The sequence below is a fragment of the Lathyrus oleraceus genome, chromosome 2, assembly GCF_024323335.1.
Source record: "Lathyrus oleraceus cultivar Zhongwan6 chromosome 2, CAAS_Psat_ZW6_1.0, whole genome shotgun sequence".
In the NCBI taxonomy this organism is placed as follows: Eukaryota; Viridiplantae; Streptophyta; class Magnoliopsida; order Fabales; family Fabaceae; genus Lathyrus; species Lathyrus oleraceus.
This window is the reverse complement of record NC_066580.1, coordinates 438,532,351-438,559,279: the sequence shown is the minus strand read 5'-3', so window position 1 is coordinate 438,559,279 and position 26,929 is coordinate 438,532,351. Positions and strand designations below refer to the sequence as shown.

The following is a 26,929-nucleotide window of genomic DNA, read 5'->3' as shown; positions in this document are numbered from 1 at the left end:
CTGTCTTGCGTTAACCGGTTAACCCAGGGTGTTAACCGGTTAACACTGTTGTGAATTGCCAGGAAGCGTGTTCTGTGTTGCGTTAACCGGTTAACCCAGGGCGTTAACCGGTTAACACTGTGTGAAAAGTGAAAAATTTATATTTAAATGTGGTGTGCATGTTTGATGTTTGGCCTATATTGGCGTATGATATAATAGGGATCATTTCCCGTTGTTTTGAGCGGTAGGGGTATTAGTAGAGCGTGCTAATACTGTGATTGATTATGTGGCATGATATGATTATGTGATAAATATGTGGATGATGTATGATTGTATGCATAATGCTGTGGATGTATCTATTATGTATGCAATTGTGAATGGACTGTTTATGGCTTAGAGTGTGGGCATATGTCCATTGTGGATGATTGTTGATGTTTGCATGACTAAGTGATTTAGCTTGCATATTGTGGCCTTTATGGTGGTAGCTAATTCCCATGGTGAGGAATTAGTGAGTGAGTTATTGTGGATTGTTGTTGATGTTTGAATGCTAGGTGATTAGCGTGCATAGCATAGCCCTTGGGGTGGTAGCTAATTCCCATGGTGAGGAATTAGTGAGTGAGTCACTAGGTCTCAAATGAGTGGGACTAGTGAGCTTGGTAGCCGTATCTGGATTTGATCGGTGAGGTTGAACTATATGTTCACGAATAGTCGGTACCGCATGCATGGAGTCTCATTGCATAATGTATGTATTGTGTATAATATGAATGGATGTGTTCCAATATTATACGTGTGTTTTGATGTTTATGTTGAGCATGATTATGAGTATGAGTTGATGTTGCCGTTACTGAATGTGTGATATGATTAGGGTGATGAGATGTGTTCATTTACTTAGCATTACATGATATTTTATAATGCTTATTATATCGATTGAGGAACTCACCCTTACAACTATGTTTCAGGTAACGTGCAGTGATTGAGTAGAAGCTAGTCCTTGGAGTCTAGTGTAGTTCCTTAGTGAGTCATGCTCTGGTAGATGTAACATCGGGACGGGATGTTTTGCCTTGTTTTCGGTTTGGTTGTTGAATAACCTTACATGTAATGTGTTACATGTTTTGCATGTTATTGTTAATTTCTATCCGCTGCGAATTATGCAAATGTTTATTTTGATGAATAAATGAGCATGACGAGTTAAATTGGAACATGGTGTGAAGTGTCAAGTGTGACACCCTTAAATTGCATATATACTCTAATTTATGTTTGGTTGTTTTAATTATTTATTGGGGTATTTTAGAAGGGTGTTACAAAAAGACTGTTATCAAACATGTTTAAATTGTCATATGAGCTTATAAGCTATAAGCTATAAGCTCGAAAATGTGGCTTACCAAATAGAGCCTTAATATATTCTATAATTTTTACTTAACCACTTAATCATTAATAATTATAAATTATATTTAACTAAATATATCTAATTTTTAAATATTAATGATGATTTTATTTTTAGAAATCAATCACATCTCTTATTTTTTAATAAATTATTTGTTTTTTCTCAATATATTTTATAATAATAATAATAATAATAATAATTTCACCTAAACATATCCAATTTAATTTAAATATTAATAATAGATAACTTGATAAACATATAATATAAATATTTATTTTTTTAAATTGATATCAAAAATAAATTTAAATAATTTCTAGGATATATATTATAACTTTTTCGATTTTCAAAAATTGACATCCAATCAATTTCTTTTTTTGTTGCAATTTTTGATTATTTTGGATCGTTTTATGATTTTTATTTGGATTGATTTAAAATTGAACACCCCAAATACGGTCTAATCAATGACTCTCTAGTTTGACCAATAACAAGTGACACATGTATTGATCGGATCAATTATTGGATGAATTTAAAACATTGATAAAAAAAATTTAACATTTAAAATTACTTTTATTAACTACTAAAATATTTGATTAAATTTTTTGTTACTTCTCAGCTATAAAATTTTAGTATACTATGTAGTATATATTTTATGTTACTTGGTTTATATTATGTTATTTTTTTAAAGTAAATTAAGAGAAAATTGTAATATATTATTTAATAAAATTTAATTATTTAATTATGCATTGAAATGTCCAATAAAAATGGTTTAATGGGTAAAGAGTCTGTTCATTTTCTAAAAGGGTACGAGTTCAATTATGTTGTCACTAATGTGATGACTTCTTCGATGGAGAAGTATTTCTATAAACACTCTTCAAACTCTGAGGTTTTCCATCGACGTGAGAGTAATTAGAGGTTAGTAGATTTATTTAGAATTATTTAATTGATTAAAATAATGTTTTTATGTTATTATTTAAATGAAATAATAAAATAAAAGGAAATAATGAGTTTAGGGTGGAGAGTGTGAATTATGGAGAATTAAAATAAATAATGTAAGTTAGTAATAAGTTTTGCCTTAATTGAATATTAGAAAGATAGAAATTAGATTTTTTTTTATGAGGAGAGAAGTGAGGTGAAACTTTTGGAAATTGAGAAAAACAGGCAAGAGAAGAGAAAAGAAAGGAAAACCTAAGACGAGCTATTGGGAAGAGAAGTCATAGCCCAAAACTTGCATTTTCTGGAATTACAAGGTAAGGGTGGGAATTTGGTTCAATAATAGGGATATGAATGGAAGGGTAGAGGAAAATTTAATTACTTTTGGATTGACGATGAATGTTGATATTTGTTAAATGAAGTTTATGTTCTAAAGTGTTCATGTATGTTCACCATTGATGATGTTTGAAGTTTTTAGGGATTGATAGAGTATATAGATACATGATTATATGAATATAAGTAGTGATTGATATAAGTATACTTATGACTGAATTTAAAGACATAAAATATTTTTGATGATAATTTCATGGATGTTTTTGGGTAAAAGAGAAGATGAAAATCGTGCACAAAATTTCAGAAAAATAATAAGTTTTTAGTATTGCTTTCGTGCACGGTTTTGATCATAACTTTCAACTCGTAAATCATTTTGAGACGGGATTTGAAGCGTTGGGTAGCTGAAATAGAGAACTATAACTTTATTTCAGAGGTAAAATATTTTTGGTGATAATTTTATAGACGTGTTTGGGGTTGGAGAAGATGAACATCGTGCTAGAAATTTCAGAAAAACAACAACTTTTTAGTTACACATTTATGCATGGTTTTGATCATAATTTTCAACTCCTAAATCATTTAGGCATGGAGTTTGAAACGTTAAATATATGAAATAGAGAGGAATAACTTTGTTTCAGGGGTAAAATATTATTGGTGATGATTTCATGACCGTTTTGGGGGTTGGAGAAGATGAAAATCGTGTTAAAAATTTCAAAAAATAGCAACTTTTTGGTAACACATTCGTGCATGATTTTGATCATAACTTCCAACTCGTAAGTCATTTTGGGATGTGGTTTGAATTGTTGGGTACGGGTATAACTATATTTCAGAGATAAAATATTTTTAACGATTTTATCAGAGGTTGGTAGTAGGTGGAAAAGAAGTGTATGATGTGACGAATATGGACGAGGTATGTATTGACAAATTATTTGATGTGTTGTGAATGATTTGGATGGTGTGATTGATTATATTGGTGGTAGTCTAGAAGGGTGGATTATGTTACACATGGTATGGTCAATTGAAGATCACTAAATATTATTATAATTGTTATGTTAATTGCATTATTATATATTAGTGGTAGTCCAAAATGGTGGATTACGTTATGCATGATTGCAATTGTGTGATTGATTGTGGATCACTATATATTATTATAATTGTTGTGTTAATTTCATTATTACCATGATATATATTCATTGTTGATATGTTGAAGGAGAAAAGTCATAGGTTCGAAGTGGGACGAAAGATTTATCCGAAACTCAGAAGGGGGAGTTCGGGATTCCAAAGGAGGAATCAGGTTTGTAAGAAGAACCAAATGTTGAATTGGTACCACGTGCATGTGAGTCGTTGTCATTGTCATGAGTCATATAGCATGAATAAAATATATGCGTGAAATAGGACTATGTGTGATGATGGTTTTGTTATATGTGATGTTGATGATACTTTGGGCATTAGAATGTGATATGTTATTGTGCATGATTGTATAGATGTTGTACTCTATTTTATATTATATGTTGTTATTATTGAAATGAATTCTCATCCTTCTATTTGAATGTTGCCTTTACATGGGTATCATGTAGATACTTAAGAGTATAAACGCTGATGTGAGTGGGAGTTAGCTCTTGGAGCTATTTCCTTTTAGTTTATTCATGTTAGATTTGGTTATGCTCTGATATGTAACATTGGGGGTGAATTATTTGTTTTGTGTTGAAATTTTCTGAGAGACAATGCATGCTCTCGTATTTGTTTTATGTTTAGGTGTGATAACACTTGGAGAAGACTCATGAGTAGGTGATTTTAATTTTATTATGAAAACTATTATGAGATTTTAAATTGGTATGTTCATTCTAGAACAGTCATTGATAATGGGTTACATGTTTCTAGTACATAATTCATTGACACACTCATCCATTCATTTCCTTCAACTGTGGTTCAATTTGATTTACAAGTCTTGTCATCATTTAGATTCATCGGTCCATTGCATGTTGTTATTACATGCATCATTGTGTTTTGATCTTTTTTCCAAACTAACTTTAATTTCAAGTTTGATTTTAATTTCAATTTAATCCCGAAGGTTCAAATTGATTATGTCCAAATTAACTTTTAGAGGTTCAAGTTGACATTTGAAATTTAAATTGATTTTAAAAGTCATTTCATCATTTTTAGCAAATTGATTTTAAAAGTCATTTCATCATTTTTAAGGAAATTAACTTTAGAGATCATTAATCTTTTAATTTCAAATTGATTTTGATTTCAAATTAATTCTAAAAGTTCAAATCAATTTTGCTCAAGTTAATTTTTGTTCAAATGGATTTTTGGAGGTTCAAATTGATTTTTGAAATTTGAGTTTGAATTAACTTTAGATATCATTAATCTTTTTAATTTCGAATTAATTTTAGAATGCAATTTATTTTTTAGAATTTTTCTTTTTTACTAACAGGCCATGGTTGTAATTAAGAGATGGCCCATTCCCTTTTTTTCATATTAAAAACTCAGCACAAAATCAACTTTGGCAATTCAATATTCATAAGCCCATAAGCATGACCCAAATCCAATATCCATTTACCATATCCATATCCATATTAAATCCACAGCCCATACCAATTAACCATTCCATATTACATATCCAAATGTCCATATTCCAATACTAATATCCATATTCTAATTACCATATCCATATATTCATGTCAACATCCAAATAAGACAAAAGAAGAAAAACACATGTGCAACATTACAAATGAAAATGGTGCTCAATAAACAAAATGTGCAGGAGGAACGAAACAAAATGAAACGGAAATAACATCAACATGAAGGCGCCAAAATGCAACATGAAGTGCAACCAAACGCGACACCCCCCTCCAATTGGCACATCCATACTCTCTAAGGCCCATTCTGTTTTCTTTTTTTGGTCCATTTACCTTGTTTTTTTGTAGTTAATTAATTATGGAGTTTATGTTAATTAGGACTTAGTTTAGATAATTCAGGGATTAGTCTAGAATAATTCTATAATATTAATTTTAGATTGAATTTTGGAATTGATTTTGAATATTTTTAGATATTGTTCTAGAATATTAATTTTAGATTTAATTTTGGAATTGATTTTGAATATTTTTAGATATTTTTTGAATATTAATTTTAGATATTGTTTTTAGCATAATTTTTAGAATTAATTTTAAAATGTTGATTTTAGCATATTAATTTTAAACTTTTTAAATTGACTTCTAACATCTAACATTTAACTCCTAATATTTACGTTTTCACATTCTAATTCCTAACATTTACATTTTATGCACCTAACTTCTAACATTTAAATTCTTGTCATTCATTTTACTTTGTATCATATTACTTATTCAGCATTGTCATTCTTCACCTTCATCTTGTTATTCAACATAAAATGAACAAAACATGATAAAATGGAAAAGACATAAAAAGACTTGATCCATATTCATTAAGACCTAAGCTCAAAGTTATGGACATATGGATATATGGACTATGTAGACTTAGAGGACTCTTTTAAGACCCTTGCATTGGACCTTGGACAATTGATTGACCTAAGCATAATTTGGATCATATTGGACTTTGTAATCTTTCATTACAAGGGAGCACTCGTGGTACTACCCTCAAAGAAAAAAGGAGTCATGTTTTGTAATATCATTATGCACTCTCTAGCTTAGGACACAATGCACACACAAGACTTTCTCTTGGGATACCTTATAACGAGACCCTTTATTTCTCGCACAAATCCCTTGTATTTTTCATGTATCATTCTCCCCATTTTGGTGTACTTTTTACTCGCTTTCCTTTGTCTTGTTATTGCTTGTTAGCTAACCTTAAAATACAGGATTGTCACCATTTCGTAAATAAATAATAAACAAACCCTTGATCCAACGTCAAACGGTATTTTCTCAAATCAAATTCAAAAACATAATAAAATACGACTAGGATTGTATGCCACGAGGCTTAAGTGGTAGAGAATGGATGAGAATGGAGCTTTCCTACACTCGTTCTGAGTATTTTGAACACAAGACGTTTGACTTGGTAGTTCGAGATACTCCATAGTTTTAAGGGCAATCCGAAGTCAAGAACAATCTCTCTTCAAAACATAAAAACAACATCAATTCCTCCAACCTTTTGTTTGAGCCTTAGGGCATCACTTCCAAAATCCTTTTTCAAGATATAAAATCAACGAAACGAACAAACATTTTGTATCCACTAACTACGGGACTCTGAATTCTCACTTCAACAAGTGGGCATGCGTAGGCACGAGGACCCAAATCCTTATCGAGCACACTAATTAAAACTCCATTTCCATTCCGCAAACCTTTAGCAAGTAAGCATTAAGATAACGACACCCATTCAAGCGTAGTCATCCTTGATGGTTCCCATGGAGTACCATATATGTGAGGGGTGATAATACCTTCCCCTTACATAACAGACTTCCGAACCTATTCATGGTTACGACAACCATTCTTTTGGGGTTTTCTAGATATTTTCCCTTTCCTTTGGAATAAATAAAAACCGATGGCGACTCTGTATTTTTCGCATAGCGACATCTGGCGACTCTGCTGGGGATTTTCTCCCTAAGCAAGGCAAGCCTAGTCTAGGTTGCTTCCTCGTGTGTGTGGGTGTTCATCCTTTTGTATTACTCGCCTTATTTATTGCTTTTTGCTTTAAATTTCTTTGGGTATCTGTCATGTGGCTCCTATGTTATGGTATTGATGGATACTACCTTGGTTGCAAGAAACCTTGTGAGAAAGACTCTCTACCCGAGTCTAGAGTGCAAACTTGAGATAGGAGAGGTTGAGTAGTATGAGCCACCGAGAATCTTTTCTCGTAAGGGTCAATACGAGAACCTCTCTTAGAGTAGATTCTTTTAAGAATGTCGATGATCGTCAAGATTTTGGCGTAAACGATCAATATTTCCATTAGGATCTTTGTAGAACATTGAACCTTTGGCCAACTAAGATAGATGGTCGCGTAGTGCGGGTCCCCAAAAAGATTTTCTTGTGTGGATCGGTACGAAGATCTCACTCAGAGTAGATTTTCTTGATGGAGTTGTCATATGCTCAATATTCTTATATTTTTCTGCTTGTTTGCAAGGATGAATATATTTGTTAATAAACAATACTTTGAAAATTTGGGGAAAATAACAATAAGGTATTCAAAGTAAACATGAATTTGATTTTTCTTGAAAAAAATCTCTGAAGGATAACCACAATATCTAGGACAAGATGTCCCGATACACGAACAATCTCTGCCAACCCTTGGTTTTCACCCTAACTCGGATGATTCCTCACAAAGAGTAGCGGTTAGCCCGGTGGCTCAAACCCAACTTGGATGCTCCGTAGGGTCCAGAACTTGATAGATCATCCTCATGGAATCTATGGGGCTACGATGTTGGGAAGTCAGATCCCTGTGGGAGCCTTATCACATAAAAACCAAATGGCTTTCAACCCAGACATACCCATACCATCGATTTTTGTGTAAACAATCTTGCATTACATATCATTGCATCATGAAGCGCGTAGCATATTCCATTGAGATGGAGCATTATGCAAAATATACATGCATAAATGCATAAAAGTCTTTCTCGAGGGCATAAAAGAATCCTCCGTTGAGACATCCTTCCTCCCCAATTGATAACATTATCATGAAACCTTGGGATGGTGTTCCCCGCAGGTTTTCCCGAAATATCTCCTTTGTGTTGCCTTTGGAAAATACCTTTGGAATCTTAAACCAGTCACTTACCTTTCGTAAGTGATCCCCTGCCTTTTGCATTGGAGGTCCCTCTTTTCTTATTTAAATACTCGTTCTTATTGATCCCTAGTGAAGTTTCCATTTTCGTCCGTGCTGACCTTCTTTTTAATACTCGTCTGTATTGACCCTCGACACTCGTCCGTGTTAGCCTTCTTTTTCAATACTCATCTGTATTGACCCTCGACACTCGTCTGTGTTGGCCTTCTTTTTCAATACTCATTCGTATTGACCCATGACACTTGTCCATGTTAGCCTTCTTCTTCAATACTCGTCCTTATTGATCTTCAGGACTCGTCCGTGTTGATCTTCAATACTCGTCCATGTTGATCCTCTTTTTCAATACTCGTCCGTATTGGCCTCCAACACTCATCCGTGTTGATACCTTCTCATTCAATACTCGTATGTATTGATTTTAAACACTCGTCCATGTTGGTGTCTTCTTGTTCAATACTCGTTTGTATTGTTCCTTACACTCGTTCGTGTTGATATCTCCCTTTTTCAATATTCGTATGTATTGACCTCCGACACTCATCCATGTCAACTCTTTTTAATACTCGTCTGTATTGATCTTTGACACTCATTTGTGTTATCCCTTTTTCTTCAATACTCGTTTGTATTGATCTCAAGGTCGTTCGTGTTGTTAAACCCCTTTTGATACTCGTTTGTATTGGTATCTATCACTCGTATGTGTGGACCTCATCTCCTCCTTGCCCTTTTGCTCAACGATTTCTATTCCTAAACATGCTTACCTTTTATGAGTATCCTCTGCCTTTTGCATCAGAGATATTCCCGTGATAAGGAGTTATTGCTACCTTCTGTGTGGGAAGCTCTCTCTTCTTAACCTTTCGTTGAGAAACTTTCTCACTACCTTTTGCGTGAGACCCCCCTACAGACCTTGTGTCTAGGAATTCTCGTTACCTTTTGTACGAGAATCCCACCTCAATTTTATTCTTAACCTATTATTAAGGAGTTCTCATCACCCTTTCTGTGAAAAACTTAACCATCTTTCTTCTTAAACTTTTGTTTGGAAAACCTTTTTCTGGTACAAAGGAGCCGTTGCTACCTGTTGTGCAAGAAAATCGCATATCCCCAACAAGATTGTCACTCATTCCCATCTTCTTCTTGACCTTTTGCCAAGAAGTTCTCATCATCTTTTGTATGAGAAATCTGTCTGTACCTTTTGTCTTAACTGATGTTGAAGATTCTGTTTCTCTTGCTAAAGAGCAGTTGTTGTCTATTGCAAGAGAATGCCGCTTCTCAGTTGAGTTGCTTTCCTTTAGCAAGACACCTCTCTACCTTTTGCAGAAGGGCCCATTTCAATACTTCTTATCCGTGGGTACTTGCCTTTTGCAAATGCTCATCTCTTTTGCCGTCGTGGAATCCTGCGAGAATACCTCGATCACCTGTTGCATGCCAAGACATGATGGGGGAGGTGAGGAAAGGGCAATATGAAAAAGGATAAAAAGAAAGAATACAAACATAAAGAAAAAAAAAGAATGAGAAAGAAAAAGAATGAAAAGGAATAAAAGCTAAGAGAAAGACGAGAAATCATCAATCATATTGCATACGTCATGCACATCTAACCTCTCATATACACATCCACCAAATAACATTCAAATTCCTAGCAGCTGCCCTGCACAAAGACTGGCTTGTTCATCCCACATCCCAGTAAAGATCTCTTTACGACCTATCTTCGCATTTCATCCCATTTGTTCCTGGCGGGCAAATTTCCTGATATTCTAGTATTTAATCCCCTCCCACCTTGATTGTCTGGATGTCGTTGCTACCCGTACATTCAGGTCCGAGGAGATTAAAAAGAGGCAACTGTCATACCCCGAAATTCACCCTACCCTTCATAATAATCACATAGGCCACTAACCCTAATCATTTGCATATCCTCATAATCATTCATTTCATTTGAATAAGCATGGTTCGACACAAGAAGACATATGACTTGAATTCATGGCTTGTACTGGTACCTAGTGGATACTAAGACTCATCGGTAGTTTGAGGTGGATTAGGCAATCCAAACCTTGATCCCTTGGTGTATGCCATTGGTGAACAATTTCATTTTCTTGGTAAATTTCTTGATTTGAAGGCATTTGATCAGGCCTGACCATGCCTTGATCATCAGGGTTTTCCACGTATTTTGTTAATCAGGTGGCCATGTGGTTTTACACCTAATTTGATTCTTGATCCATGACCATTCTTGATCAGCCATTTGGTTCCTGATCACATGTTTCTTGGTGCATTGATACATTTATCCATTCATTTCACTAAACCATGGTTCAATCTGATTTGCAAGTCGTGTTAGTTGGATTCATCGGTTCATTGCATGTTATCATTATAGTCAGCATTATGTCATAATGTTTTTTCGAGTTGGTTTTAGCCTCAATTTGATTTTTACTTCCGATTAATCTTCGAAGTTTAAATTGAGTTTTGAGGTTGAATTTGATTAGTGGAATTTAAATTTGGTTTTAAAAATCATTTCATCTTTTTTCAAATTAATTCTAGGAGTTGCATTATTTTTAAAGTTCAATTTGATTTTTAACGCAAGGTTGATTTTCGAATAGAATTGATCTTTGAGTTTCTGATTAATTTTAAAGGTTATTGCATCGTTTTGAAAATCAAGTTCGGTTTCGATTTATTGTTAGAATTTCAATCATTTCGATTTAACCCGTGTGGTTCAACCCATATCCATTTAATCAAAACACATCCATTCATTAACCAAAACCATAATCCAATTTGAATAACCATTTTTTCATATCCATTTTACATTACCCATTTTTCATTTTTCATTATCATTACCCAAAAACCACTTTTCATTTTATCATCACCCAAAAACCACTTTTCATTATCCATTACATATGAAAACCAAAACCATTATCAATTTAAAATCATTTCCAAGCCCATCCACCTTTTTGTTTAAGCCCAATTCACATCCATGTATGACAAAAAAGTGAAAAGGGAGTACAACAACAACAACATAGCAGAAAGCAGGTGAAACATTGAGAGAACTATGGTTATTGGAAGGATTGTATGCGTATCCACATGAATTCTATTAATAGAAAAATATGGAGAGTCATCCAAAATGGTCCATTTGAAATAACTATGACCAATGCAAGTAGTGTTGTTGTACCTAAGCCGGAAGTACAATGGGATGCAGAAGATGAGAAAAAGTGGTATTGTGATTAAAAGGCAAAGAATATTCTAATCTCCGCTTTAGGGTTGATGAACATTATTGTGTCTCTCATTGTGAAACCACTAAAATTATGTGGGACTCATTACAAGCTGGCCATGAGGGTACAAATGAGGTCAACCAAGCTAGAATCGACATTTTAAATCAACAGTTTGAACTCTTTAACATGAAGCATGGTGAAACCATTACCGATCGAAAGAGATTCAATCATCTTATAAATCGTTCGAATGCACTTGGCAAGGCAATTTCCACTTATATTGTTACTAACAAAATTTTGAGATGTCTTAATAGGGACTGTCACTGCCATCAAGGAAGCTAACAACCTATTGACTTCATACACTATAATTTTGTTTGGTAAGCTTGAAGAACACGAGCAAGAGCTCATTAGCTTAGAGAAGCATGAGAAGAAAGTTAAGAAAGAAAAGAACAAAGAAAAAGAGGTGGAAAAGAAGTTTATTGCTCTTGTGGCTTCTAGTTCCAGGTCCACAATAAAAGAGCATGACGAAAGTGGATCTAGTGATAATGAGAAGTCAAATGATGAGGAAATGGGGCTTCTTGTTAAACGGTATTGTCATACCCTAAATTTTGCCCTTCCATTTTCATCTGACTATTGGTTTGTGACTCATCTACATACCACCTGCATTCATTCACAATTGCATAGTAATAACAAACATCATTGATTCAAGGGTTATTAAGTATGATACTGAAGTGAAGTTGGCACGATAGTAATGGTTAGTTCATTTCTTGTGAATCAAATTTGTGGAAATCTAATCTTCAACATATGATTATGGTTATGTTGTTACATCATGGCATTGGGTATTGAAGTTACTTAGTGATTATCTTGGGCTTAGATTGGTGGCACAATGCTTCATTCAAGAGATCAAGAGATACAATTTCGAGAAATTCAAATATTTAAATTTGGAGGAAGCCATTCTTCTTAAAAACCAATTTACCACTCCATTCATTTAAGAATCCATTTCATTACAAAATCAGCGATCATCTTACAAAATATCCAAACTACAAAATAAATTACACAAGGAAAATCCTTATTTGAAAAAGTCAACCAACCATCCTATACTTTATTCGTTTCATTTCTCCATGAGTCTTTCATGTTCAAGCTTCCGCATCATGCCCGAGTGTTGTTCAATACCACATCATGAGTTAGACCTGCAAAAACATACCAAATCACATACACATGATAGGTCATCAAGAGAAATGCATATCCTATGTGTTCACATGAGCCAACATACCACCAAATAGACTAAAAAAAACCTTTTTTTCGTGCATGTAACCGGTTACCAAAAACCAGGTAACCGATTACACCTCCCCAACATGTCATTCAAGTTGCATGTTTTCACATCTTTTTCCTGCATGTAATCGGTTATACCAAATCATGTAACCGATTACATCACCTAAAAATAGCCACAGAACACATTTTTCGTGTGTGTACCGATTACACCAAATCATGTAACCGGTTATACCTGAACCAGAAGGCCAAAATACTGCATTTTTCAGCATTGCAGAGGTTGTTTTCTATTCGAAAATTCACTCATAAATCAGTTCCAATTCGCATTGCAATTTGCATTCAATTATGCAACAACAAGTCAACCACTTTATACTACACTAATTCACTGGGATGTTGAACCACATGCAGGTCATCTAATAAATCACAAAATCTTCAATTTGCGAACTTTGTTGGTTATAATGACATATGGGATGTCTAATTTGGTGAGGATATTTCTTTTGAAGAAACGAAGGATACTGTGACGCATTATCTTTATTAAAGATTCAAACTCTATCTAGTCCGTGAAATAATCGACGACAATAATTAAATACTTTAATCAATATAAGACTATTTGAAAAAGTCTAATATTTTCATCCCTAACTAGGCAAACGATTAAGGGGAGAATAAAGTGTTCAATTTTATTGGTGGGATAATGAGTACGTAAGGAGTAAATATGATATAATAAATTAAATTTAAAATTAATCTTATCATATTTTATTAGTTAAAATTTTGATCATGAATTTGAGTTTAATTAGAAAATGATAAAAGATAAAAAACAAGTGATTGATTTATTCATAAAAAATATAATTAAAAAAATGAAAATTTAATAAAATATAATATATAATTGAACATTTTTGGTTAAGTGGCAACAATACAATGAACTAAAATAAAACACTTTACCAAACCAACAGGAAAGGAAAAGCATTTTGTCATAAACGTTTTGTCTTCCTCTGTAGTTCATGATGATTTTGATAAATGGAGCATGAATCTCAATGTTACTCTTATGCTTTGAAGAAGGAAACCGAGCAAGTTGTCTTTGGGAAAGGGAAAGGATTCTAGGTCTCTCGTTTTTACTGTTTCCAGCTTCTCGTTTTTACTGTTTCCATTTCTATTTGGGAAAGGGAAGCTTCCATGCATGTTCTCTCTTTGAAGCAAGCAAGGTAAACAATACAATTCCATTCTCAAAAAATCACCTTATATTCATAAATATTTGCAAATGATGTTTTGGGTCGGTTGAAAAAAGGGTTTTGAGTCTGTATTAACTTGCCATGTAAAATTGCTTCTCAAATCTCATCATCCATCCATGTTAATTTAGGGATAAACACCACCAGGCTAGAATTGAGGTTTCGAAAGAAAGATCCTATAGTTCTATGCAACACCGACACCTCTGAAAAAATGTGTGTGTCGGACACATATACCGACATTTGTGATTATATTTAATTTATTCATTTTTTAAATTATTATCGGTGTCGCCGGTGTAGTTTAGTCTAAAAGAAATATGTTGTTTGGCAGTGCTCAGTTTGTATACTCCATAGCTATCACCTTGTTTTGCAATGAAGAGTACTATCTTCTTGAATGAAATATGTTAAGCCTAACTAAGGTAAATCCTCTTTATCTTCTACAGGATTCTTTTGTATGCTACAGGATTCTTTTGATCATGAAAATGGTGAGGGTTTTAAAGATTGTTACGATGCAAGTTGAGTTTTTATTCATGTGCTGTATTTGCATTGAAGTTCATTTGTTGCTATAGATTGGGATACTTTAGTAATTAAAAGTAGGGGTCAAGTGAGTGGGTATCATACTCAAGTCCCACATCTTCTACTGCATAAAAGAAACTATAGTGCTTACATATAAAATGAAAGCACCTCTCATTGCTATCATTTACGGAGCCGTGTGATGATGACATAGCGAACTATTCTTTCGCCTTTTACTAAAGAATACCGTGTCAGCGTCACAATTAGCGGCATACGCTAGTTTTTGGAAGAGTTCTCAATTTTGAGGGCTCTGCAATTTAGTTCAACTTTCTCAATGTTCATTGAAGATTCTTAAGCTTGATTTCTGTCCATGGTTTTCTAGTAACTTATTTGAATATTTCACAAACCACATTATTATTCATTAGTAATTTTTAAATTTAATAGGAAATGTGTATTACTACAAGGTCTTCCGGGAAACTAGATGTCAGTATTTTACAGCTGAATGATAATCTTTCTGTTATGCTCTTTGAAGTGAGAAAACAAGATTAAGAAGTGAGAAATGTGATAATCTTTCAGTATTTTACACTTTAGAAGTGAGAAAACAAGATTAAGAATTTGTTATGCTGGCCTTTGAAAATCATAATCAGATCACTTACCATATGCTTCAACTTTAGACAAATGGAATAATACAAGAGAAGAGACTCTTAGACCCACTTGATATTGATGATTGACTAGTTTTTAAACATTATCAGTTGTCTCCTTCCCACTGAAGTTGTTACTTTTTATACTCTTAAGTGAAATCCAGTGATTGGATAAAACTTTTGAAATCTTGACATATTCGGAAGTGGTTCAGTTTGTATAATCTATATGCGAAATCTTGACATATTCGGAAGTGGTTCAGTTTGTATAATCTATATGCGAAATCTTGACATAATCGGAAGTGGTTCAGTTTGTATAATCCATATGCTTAATCATTCTGTTTGAAAAAGTTAAAATGATCACCTTGTTGTGCAATAAAGAGTACTGTTTCTTTCATCTTTCATTGTAATTTATTTTTAGTGCATGAATGTTCTGCTGGCCTGCATCTGTACACTTAGGTAAAAAGCCTCTTTGTCTTCGACATGATTCTTTTGTGAGCTATAGCCATGGTAGATTTTGATCAAGAAAATGGTGAGGTCGCTAAAGACTTACTTAAATAAAAGATGGAATAAATCGTTTAGCTCAATACAGCTCCCCTGTTGCAAGGTGAGTTCTTATTCATGCGCTATGTTTGCGTTAAATTACTTCGATTATGTTATTTTCATGTCAATGTTTGTACAAATGTTAGATTAAGCTTCGGTCAGCGTGCTTCATGATTCCATCAACACATCTTTGTCTCCTAAAGATTTTTCCACCGAAAGCCTTCGGATGTAGAAAAAGTAGGGGTCAAAGCTGGGAGTTGAAGATTGTCATTTTGTGGCTGGATTATAAGTAAGTAAAATTCAATAACTTTGGTACTTGTTTGATGACGGGGTTATTTTTCTACTATTTGCTTGTCTTAGTTGTTGCCAAAACTTCTAAGTCCCATATTGCTAATGAGAGGAATTAGATAAGCTTGAAGTTATATAAAAAGGAAGCTTATTCTTCATTCAATTCTATCTTTGCGCTTGGGGCAATGACGCAGCTAGTGAGGTTCTAACCGAGGCGCGTCTATTGCTGGTTGAAAACTATTTCCAAACCCCCTCTTAGGCTTGAGGTAACTCAAGCCTTTGAGAATTTCTGGAAGGGCTCCCTTAGGGGTAAAGTCCTACAACATTAGTTAATATATTTGTATTTTTTTTGTGATATACTTTTTAAGTCTGTATTATTGATACTCTATTTTTTTCAATTTATTCAAACTTTATTTTTTATTTTAGCATAAAATATAATATTGCAACTAACATTATAGTAGCAAAATTAACATTGATCTATGTTTTCAAGATTAAAAACGTTAACTTGAAACTAAATAAAAACTGATATAAATTGTAAGATTTGACCTGAGTTGATTTCATAACAAGAGCAAAGTTATGGATATAAATCCTAATGGAGGTTGCAAATGTGAGTTGTTGTATGAATTGTTGATCTGCTAAGTTGTAAGTAGGGGTCAAGTTGGTGTATGAATTGTTGATATGCTAAGTTGATATAAACGGTGTACATACAACTCCAACACTAAATCTTGGGAACAAATACGTCTTAGTAGTTTAGATTTAAATGATGATTATCTTTCACAAAAAAATATCATGTTAACACTAGTCCCACATCGGAATTGTTAGAGTGAATAGTACGGAACATGAGGTATAAAGAACAAGCGTGTGATTCATTGCAACATACTTACCTGGATGGGGTCAATGGATGATCATCAGGGTCCATGGCCTAGGCAAGTGACCTCCATTGCACTTAGGAGGGGTGCTAGCCTAAGGTCTACCCAAGTGGTGGAGCCTACATCATAATTTGTTGCTGTGGGGGCCTGCGTTCGCGCGGCCCCTTCCAAAATAAGTTTAATAGTTTTAGGGATTTTGGATCCTATATTTGGTGGTTGTTTTAGTGATTTTGGATCCTATATTTGGTGGTTTAGTGAAAAAGTAGAGTGTGTAAATGTCCATTAATTTGTAGAGGGTCACTTGCCTCAAAGTTAAGAAAGAAAAATCACTTTTTTAGTTGTTATGTTAAGCCTTAAAAATGGAAAGGGACCTTAAAAGGACATTGTTTTTCAGTTGATTATGTTAAGCCTTAAAAATGGAAAGGGACCTTAAAAGGACATACAATGATAATCTGTGGGTCTGTTATCACAAAAAAATTGTACACGAAAAGGTAAAAAGTGATCTTATGTACTGGTCTCCTTAGAACTATAGCATAGATCCTGTTCAAGTCAGGCCTTGCTTATTCATGCTCAGATTTCAACAATCTTGGGCCACATTGTTAATATGTTTCTAAAGTGCTTTTCTTATTTAGCATTAATTCATTTCCTTGATCAATTTTAAGTTATCATATGGAGATTTTCATTAAAAATTGCATGGTTTTTACAAAGAACTTTTTTCACATCTGAAGAATTCTTCTTTTGGATGGGGCAAATGAGGGTTTGGTTATTGTGTCATATTCTCGCGGAGTGAGTTTTAGAGAACCTTTTAAAAACCAATTAATGGAGTTCTTCAGGAACACTTGTGGATGAGAAGATTTCAGAGGAAGATATGGAGTTGTCTTCTTCCCTCAGTGAAATCTGATGTTTGGCAGGAACACTTGTGTATCTTCTTTCATTGGTGTTTTTGAATGAAATATGTCAAGTCTAACACTAAGGTACAAGATTGTTTTGTATGCTATAGCCATGGTGGTAGATTTTGATCATGAAAATTGTGAGGTATTTTTGGTTTCTCTCTGTTTCAGGTGAAAAGAACAAAACATGACGAATCAGAGCTAAGCTACGGTCTGCCCGTAGCCAGCGTTACGTCCCGTAGCACACCAGAAGCTGTGTCATATTCCATTTTCACAACAGGGTTCAGACTGCTTAAGCTGTTTTATTTCTGCATCGAACACTAATTTTAAGCCATTCTTAATAGATTTTAGGCCTTCTGGTGTGTCACTTACAAGCAACTAGACATACTTAAATCAAACATCAAGCCTTATAGTGGTACCTTGATGGAGTTCTCAGGAGACAATGCAGAAGGCACGAGATTCCTTGAATTGTGACTTTCATGGTCGATGTGTGAAAATTTTCATTTCTGAAAAGGATGTTGATGGTCGATGAAACGTTGGCATACAACCTCGCCATTGTAAGTAGACACATGCTAAATTCAATTTGAGACCTTGTATCAAAACCCCACTTAGCAATGAAGTTTTCTTTAGAGAACATGGAGATTTCAACGTCAAGAATATTTTTATGGAGTCCAACGTACATGCCCGACATGTTCTCAATATTTGGTGATTATTGTTCCTTTATTTTTCTGCTTGTATAGAATTCCTAACTTCACATTACATGTTTGTTTGAAAGTTCACAACAATATTCTAAACAAAATTTAACTTTTCGTTTTTTGTTGTTGTTGTTGATGTACTAAAAGAATACATGGATGACTATAATTTGTTTTGAGGAAAAACAATTCTGCTAGTGAAAAACACTTACTTTTATCAATAATCTTTAGTTTCACTTCTAAAATAGAATTCCAGAAAAACGACATTAGTTGAGAGTTTAAAGCCTAAAAAATTCATAAATGCACTCCAAAAATCAAGTAAAATGACTTAAAAAGAATAATGGCAACAAAATCAATGATACCGATGAAGTGAAAGAGTGTTGTTTCACTTCCATGTTGACCTACGTGACATGCATGCTTTGTGGAATTGGTGTCCTTTGCCCTGCAAACCCCGTTCGTTTTCAAGCATATGTGAGGCCACGAAACTCCCTGTGTTTATGGACAATATTATAGAGAAAATTGATCCTTGGATCATGGACAATATTATAGAGAAAATTGATCCTTGGATCATTTTTTATAGGAGCGTGCATAATATCCACACAAAAAAATTACCTCTTAATACTTGTATGTTGAATCCTGTAATGCACAAAAATGGCATTAGATAGACAACCTAGATCCATGACTAGGTTTTACTTTAAACATAGACATGGCATTGGACCTCATTCCTCCAATATGAATTGAGAACTATGAGACCTTCCAGCGTGTTTCTCAGCAAATGACCTCTTGCTTCGTTGAAATTTCACCTGAGTAACTCCTTGATTTGTTTGCTTCCCATAAACAATACCTTTGGGAACCAGTATCTTCGCATAAAAAAAATACACTAAGATCAAATCATAGTAAAACCAAAATCAAATATGAAATAGTAACATTATGTAACTCATGATAAATCTCGTTACAAAACATAAATGTTAGTATGAAATTTGACAATGTTAGAAATTGACGCAAAATAAGGTCCACTTCAACATACAAGACACTGAAAGTTATGATGTAAGGTTCGCGTAGAATCAGTGCATTGAAACGATAGAGCATTTAACCTACCAGCCCCTCTTTTATACCTGGTACCCCCATATTTTCATATTGACGAAACTTTCTCTGCTATTATTTACCAATTAAAATTAACATTTCTTCAAAACATGTTGACTACAAGTCGGGGAGATTTATCAACATTAAGCATCGGTATAACACTCCATTTTATGCCAACTTGCACGGTTTTGTTTCGAGAAAGTGTATACAACAGATTGGAAATGAACTAAAAAGGGTAAAACTGGTTGGTGCAAACCAAGATGCATGTTGTTGCTTCATTAGTAGTTTAGATTTAAATGAGGATTATCTTTCACAAAAAAATATCATGTTAACACTAGTCCCACATCGGAATTGTTAGAGTGAATAGTACGGAACATGAGGTATAAAGAACAAGCGTGTGATTCATTGCAACATACTTACCTGGATGGAGTCAATGGATGATCATCAAGGTCCATGGCCTAGGCAAGTGACCTCCATTGCACTTAGAAGGGGTGCTAGCCTAAGGTCTACCCAAGTGGTGGAGCCTACATCATAATTTGTTGCCGTGGGGGCCTGCGTTCGCCCGGCCCCTTCCAAAATAAGTTTAATAGTTTTAGGGATTTTGGATCCTATATTTTGTGGTTGTTTTAGGGATTTTGGATCCTATATTTGATGGTTATTTTAGGGAACTTTTTTCACATCTGAAGAATTCTTCTTTTGGATGGGGCAAAGGAGGGTTTGGTGAAAAAGTAGAGTGTGTATATGTCAATTAATTTGTAGAGGGTCACTTGCCTCAAAGTTAAGAAAGAAAAATCACTTTTTTAGTTGTAATGTTAAAAGCCTTAGAAATGGAAAGGGAAGTTAAAAGGACATTGTTTTTTAGTTGTTATGTTAAGCCTTAAAAATGGAAAGGGACCTTAAAAGGACATAGAATGATGAGTTTTTTCCTGCCTTGCCCCACTATTGAATTTTTTTTCCCAATATATCCCATTCTGGAAAAAAATTCCCAATCTACCCCCTTTTTCAGTTGGGGCTCGTCACTTGAAGTGACGAGGGGATGCTGAATTTTTTTTGCTTTGTAGGCTCGTCACTTGAAGTGACGAGGTGTCGAAGAATTTCGTTTTTTTTTTAATTCTATATTAATTGTTTATTTAATGATAATAAGGAAATATAATTGTTTTTCATTAATTGTTTTTTATTAATTGTTTTTAAATATTAATTCTATATTAATTCTATATTTCATTAAAAGGAAACTCGGTCATTGTAAATAAATTAAAAATAATTTTTTTATTATCAATAAAAACTATAATTATTTACAATTTATGTAAATCAATTAAAAATTATTACAATTATATCAATTAAATCCTATAATTATCACAATTATATCAATTAAATCAATTAAAAACTATAACTACAATTATATAATTAAATCAATTAAAAATTATAATTATTTACTATTTCAAATATAGTTATTTACTATTTAATAATAATATCACAATTTCCTTATTATCATTAAATATAGAATTAATATTTAATGAAATATAGAATTAATATTTAAAAATAATTAATGAAAAACAATTAATGAAAAATAATTATATTTCCTTATTATCATTAAATAAACAATTAATATAGAATTAAAAAAAACGAAATTCTTCAACACCTCGTCACTTCAAGTGACGAGCCTACAAAGTAAAAAAAAATTCAACATCCCCTCGTCACTTCAAGTGACGAGCCCCAACTGAAAAAGGGGGTAGATTGAGATTTTTTTTTCAGAATGGGATATATTGGAATTTTTTTTTCAAAAGAAGGGCATTTCAAGCAAAAACTCTACAATGATAATCTGTGGGTTATCAAAAAAAAATTGTACTGTTGCAAAAACGAAAAGGTAAAAAGTGATCTTATGTACTGGTCTCCTTAGAACTATAGCATAGATCCTGTTCAAGTCAGGCCTTGCTTATTCATGCTCAGATTTCAACAATCTTGGGCCACATTGTTAATATGTTTCTAAAGTGCTTTTCTTATTTAGCATTAGTTCATTTCCTTGATCAATTTTAAGTTAATCATATGGAGAATACAAGGATCATTTCCTTGAAAGTTCACAACAATGCCATGAGCAAAATTAGATATACATTCTAAATAAAATTTAACTTTTCGTTTTTTGTTGTTGTTGATGTGCTAAAAGAATACACGGATGACTATAATTTGTTTCGAGGAAAAACAATTCTGCTAGTGAAAAACACTTACTTTTATCAATAATCTCTAGTTTCACTTTTAAAATAGAATCCTAGAAAAACGACATTAGTTGAGAGTTTAAAGCCGCACTCCAAAAATCAAGTAAAATGACTTAAAAAGAATAATGGCAACAAAATCAATGATAACGATGAAGTGAAAGAGTGTTGTGCTACATGACGTGCATGCTTTGTGGAATTGGTGTCCTTTGTCCTGCAAACCCCCGTTCGTTTTTCAGCATATGTGAGACCATGAAACTCCCTGTGTTTATGGACAATATTATAGAGAAAATTGATCCTTGGATCTTTTTTTATAGGAGCGTGCATAATATCCACACAAAAAAATTATCTCTTAATACTTGTATGTTGAATCTTGTAATGTACAAAAATGGTATTAGATAGACAACCTAGATCCATGACTAGGTTTTACTTTAAACATAGACATGGCATTGGACCTCATTCCTCCAAATATGAATTGAGAACTATGAGACCATCCAACTTCCGTCCAGCGTGTTCCTCAGCAAATGACCTCTTGCTTCGTTGAAATTTCACCTGAGTAACTCCTTGATTTGTTTGCTTCCCATAAACAATATCTTTGGGAACCAGTATCTTCCCATAAAAAAATACACTAAGATCAAATCATAGGAAAACCAAAATCAAATATGAAATAGTAACATTATGTAATTCATGACAAATCTCGTTAGAAAACGTAAATGTTAGTATGAAATTGGACAATGTTAGAAATTGGCGCAAAATAAGGTCCACTTCAACATACAAGACACTGAAGATTATGATGTAAGGTTCACGTAGAATCAGTGTATTGAAACAATGGAGCATTTAACCTATCACCCCCTCTTTTATACCTGGTACCCCCATATTTTCATATTGACGAAACTTTCTCTACTATTATTTACCAATTAAAATTAACATTTCTTCCAAACATGTTGGCAACAAGTCGGGGAGATTTATGTCGAAGTTGAGATGTTGTAATCACCATGTTGAAGTTGCAGCTAAGTTCAATCAGAGTCTGGTTTCAAAAAATTATTATCAACATTAAGCATCGGTATAACACTCTATTTTATGCCAACTTGCACGGTTTTGTTTCGAGACAGTGTATACAACACATTGAAAAAGAACTAAAAAGGGTAAAACTGGTTGGTGCAAACCAAGATGCATGTGGTTGCTTCATTAGAACAACACATGTGTTATTGTGTGTGTGTCAACTTGTCGGTTTCCAAATACAAGGCAATCTTGTTCCTTTAGAACTAATTCATATTTTTTGGAACAAATTACACATTGAAGAGTATGATGTCAATCATGAAGAAAGTCGTACATAATTAGATTTAGAAACAGAGTGTGAAGAGTTGAAGACATATTTCTGTACTTTGGATATCATAGGCCATAAAATGTTGAAGAAAAAGGTCCGGGAACTAACACATCCATCCATAACTTCTATGTTTCCACCATCGATGAAATACAAGCCAAAGATGGGAGTCAAGAAGAGCTAAAAAGGCCAAGAAAGTGATGTGCATCGTGATCTTTCACAATGGGAGTATGGTGAGGGCTTGTAGGGGAGTCAGACTATAAATAGATCATGCATAAAACCAACTGAAAGTCAACCGTCAAGTATGCCGGCTAGAAGTCAATCGTACACTGCTTCTTCGAGAGATGTTTACTTGTCCAAGTTTCCTGATTTATTACATCCACGATTCCACACATTGATGACATTGTTGGTGTGGGTGATGATGGAAATTTTGATTTTCATACTATTGTAGCTTTTATTGGATGGGATGAAGAGTCGTGGCCTTTGATTCAAACGCAATTAGATACTCAAGTTCATCAACAACCTCAATTGTTTTCCAATTTGTTCTATGACACGATCTTTACATTTAGGAGTGTGTTACGAGTAGAACACTTGGGTGTGCAAGATATTGATAAATGGGTGATGATTCATGATATGAATTACCCTATTACTTGTAGATACAATGTCGTATTTGTCTCTCTGTCGAAGAGACTTAACATCATATTTTTCCCTCTTGCCTTAGCTCCGCCTATGTATACGAGCAGTCATAAAATCATTGTTGTTGGTTTTGTCAACAACAATAACTGGATTCGTGTAAAGTTGAAATCCTATTGTCCATTGTCTCTCGTCACTGATCGTTGGAGACAAAATTGTATTAAAGATGCAAAAGCATGAGAATCAGCATATGCAAGATGCATTAGGCACTAGAAAGATAAAGTTATGAGGTTATCCTAATTTGTTTTGTATTCTTATATGTAGCAGTGTTTTTATTATATGTATATATTTTATCGAATTTTCCAGCATATGTGAGGCCACGAAACTCCCTGTGTTTATGGATAATATTATAGAGAAAATTGATCATTGGATCATTTTTATAGGAGCGTGCATAATATCCACAAAAATTACCTCTTAATACTTGTATGTTGAATCCTGTAATAGACAAAAATGACATTAGATAGACAACCTAGATCCATGACTAAGTTTTACTTTAAACATAGACATGGCATTGGACCTCGTTCCTCCAATATGAATTGAGAACTCTGAGACCATCCAACTTCCATCCAGCGTGTTCCTCAGCAAATGACCTCTTACTTCGTTGAAATTTCACCTGAGTAACTCCTTGATTTGTTTGCTTCCCATAAATAATACCTTTGGGAACCGATATCTTCCCATAAAAAAAACTACACTAAGATCAAATCATAGTAAAAGCAAAATCAAATATGAAATAGAAACATTATGTAACTCATGACAAATCTCGTTACAAAACATAAATGTTTGTATGAAATTTGACAATGTTAGAAATTGGCGCAAAATAAGGTCCACTTTAACATACAAGACACTGAAAATTATTGAAACAGTGGAGCATTTAACCTACCACCCCCTCTTTTATACCTAGTACCCCCATATTTTCATATTGACGAAACTTTCTCTGCTATTATTTACTAATTAAAATTAAAATTTCTTAAAAAAAATTCACTTTTACTAATCGGTACAAAACAAAATTTCTAACTCCTTGAATGCCTAGAGAATCAATTTAACTCTTGCATCTGAACTACCTCGACTTACATGAGTCGAAGGGTGTAAGGGTGTTGAATGTTATTCATGGGTTGATTATTGAGGTTTTGTAATTTTATTTATTTTTTATTTTAGTTGGTCTAATCATGTCTTTTGAGCCCATTATGATAAGTCTCTTTCGATGAAACATGTTACTAATACATGTGTTTAGTAGCACACAACATTTAGTTATGTAATTTAGAATTTTCATTAACTAATCTTCTTTGATCACTGAATCCTTCGGCATAGTTATTTATGCACAATTTGCCTAAGAAACAAGAGATTTGAAATTAATAAGCAACTTTGACAAAGTTTTGAATCTAATTGCCAGTACTAGTAAGATATATAATCAATGAGAATTGCGATGAGAAATTATAACTTTGTATTAACCTTTTTTTAATTCAAAATTTTAGCTTTTTAAAATTGAGAAATTAAAGTATCTTCCTTCTTGCCACTACAGGAGTACCACGCGCCTCCTCCCATTATTCACTCAACTTTCGATTTGAGAGGTTAAAAAATATCCACGTGAAGCCTTTTGATAAAGCTACACCAACCACACATATATCTCTCTCCACAACAATTTTTTGACCAATATTTTACATAGTTTTTTTTCCTTCTTCTCATATATACTACACAATCATATACACTACAGACACCACTGCACAAAATCGAGACAAGCACAAAATCGCCCTTACGTTTTCGAAACACCACCCCAACATAACCTCCCTTAACCTCTCAAAACCGCCCCTTCTTATTTTCTCCGACAACAACAACTTTCTGTTTCGATTCGGATTCAACTCAGCCCCTTAAAATCAAAGTAGTTTCGTCGCTTCGGTTGGTAACGCATTTTGACTTGTTTTTTATTACATATATGTCGATTAATTGTATTTAAATTCAAACACTTTGTTATTTTCGATCCTAGCTGTGATTGGTTATTCCCTTAGGGCTAATACAAGAAAGATTCGATGACCGTCTACTACTTAAATACCACCACTTGAGCCAAAAAAGGTATGCTTTAATTTATAATTCACTATATCCCATTCATTCCCAAACTGACTTAGGCTCACTTCGCCCAATCGCACCAGAGTTTGGACTACCACATCAAATATTTGCACCAACAATTCTGGTTCTCAAATAGAAAAATGACCTAGTAGGTGGAAATCAACTTTTGATTTTGACAAATTTTCACAATAAGATCTCGATCTCTTATTCAATCAGATCTCTTTTGGTTCAGTTAGATTTTCTTTAATTCAAATCCCAATTGTTTTGTCTGATACACTAAAATGGAAGCGGCTTCAAATCTCCCTCCAGAAGAATTAAGAGAGTCGTTATATAAATAAGAGAGAAACATGTATAATAACTTTGACAAAGTCAAGTCAACATTAGAATAAAATAATTATTGATCAAATTAAATTTTGTTATAAATTATAAATGAATTTAATAATAATAATAATAATTTTTTTTAAAAGTATTTTCTCATATTTGTCACTTAAAAAATTAAATTAAATTTATCTAAAACTTTTGGAATATAATCAAAATTTACAATAATCCCCCACACATTTCAAAAGTTCGAAAGAAGAATAAAAAAAAGAATTTTCTAGATCAACATCATGGATGTGACACATCAAACTAGTGTAGCAAACTATATGAACTAATCATAGAATAATCTCTCTGTTTTTTTTAAGTGTCATTTTTTTGACTTTTTACACATTATCAAGAAAGCTAATCATTATTGTTACTTTTCAATTAATAATTCTTTTTTTTATCTATAATATCCTTAATTATTTATTATATTTATTTTGCTTTTTTTCTCTATGTAATAATTACTTAAGGGCAATTTTGATAAAAGTGTAATTAATATTATCTTAAACTTTGCAAGTGACAATTAAAAAAAAAACTTTTTTTCAAAAAAGTGACACTTAAAAAAAATGGAGGGAGTAGTAACATACAATAAAATTGGTCTAACAAGCTATATGAACCAAAGACACTTTATGTATGTTAGATGTCTGCCACCCACATCACTTCCCCATGATTCTTATTGTTAACGTTGTGGTGTGCTTAATAGGTCGTGCGCGTGCCTAGTTATTT

At 33.3% G+C, this 26,929-nt stretch overlaps 2 protein-coding genes, 1 long non-coding RNA gene and 4 other non-coding genes across 11 annotated transcripts in view; 6 read left to right on the top strand and 1 right to left on the bottom strand.

Moving 5' to 3' along the window:
* The window catches only part of LOC127120107 (uncharacterized), an 83,615-nt gene extending 65,016 nt beyond the window's left edge, over positions 1–18,599 (top strand). For all 4 annotated transcript variants that reach the window (XR_007803085.1, XR_007803088.1, XR_007803089.1 and 1 more), the window contains one exon: positions 17,955–18,599. The gene's annotated coding sequence lies outside the window, so the exon portion shown is untranslated. The remainder of the gene's footprint in view (positions 1–17,954) is intronic.
* LOC127120109 (uncharacterized) overlaps positions 1–18,599 on the top strand; it is a 50,425-nt gene extending 31,826 nt beyond the window's left edge. Inside the window, exons 2-5 of one of the 2 annotated variants that reach the window (XM_051050497.1) lie at positions 13,799–14,021; positions 14,486–14,527; positions 15,883–16,025; positions 17,622–18,599. In XM_051050497.1, the coding sequence (XP_050906454.1) occupies positions 13,854–14,021; positions 14,486–14,527; positions 15,883–16,025; positions 17,622–17,742 (474 nt within the window). In that variant the 5' untranslated portion in view covers positions 13,799–13,853 and the 3' untranslated portion in view covers positions 17,743–18,599. Of the gene's footprint in view, positions 1–13,712; positions 14,022–14,485; positions 14,528–14,999; positions 15,301–15,882; positions 16,026–17,621 lie in introns of those variants that run through there. The other variant, XM_051050498.1, reaches the window with a different exon arrangement.
* On the top strand, positions 14,749–14,865 carry LOC127124603 (U5 spliceosomal RNA). Its single transcript, XR_007804075.1, has one exon. It is a non-coding gene; the product is annotated as a U5 spliceosomal RNA (small nuclear RNA).
* On the bottom strand, positions 15,908–17,623 carry LOC127120115 (uncharacterized). The gene is made up of 2 exons (XR_007803106.1): positions 17,322–17,623; positions 15,908–17,264 (listed from the first exon to the last, which is right to left on the bottom strand). It is a non-coding gene; the product is annotated as an uncharacterized LOC127120115 (long non-coding RNA).
* Positions 16,192–16,341, top strand: LOC127124393 (U4 spliceosomal RNA). Its single transcript, XR_007803897.1, has one exon. It is a non-coding gene; the product is annotated as a U4 spliceosomal RNA (small nuclear RNA).
* On the top strand, positions 16,901–17,061 carry LOC127124077 (U1 spliceosomal RNA). Its single transcript, XR_007803717.1, has one exon. It is a non-coding gene; the product is annotated as a U1 spliceosomal RNA (small nuclear RNA).
* A 1,371-nt stretch (positions 18,600–19,970) lies between the features above and the next one.
* Positions 19,971–20,131, top strand: LOC127124192 (U1 spliceosomal RNA). Its single transcript, XR_007803818.1, has one exon. It is a non-coding gene; the product is annotated as a U1 spliceosomal RNA (small nuclear RNA).
* The last annotated feature ends 6,798 nt before the right edge of the window (positions 20,132–26,929 follow it).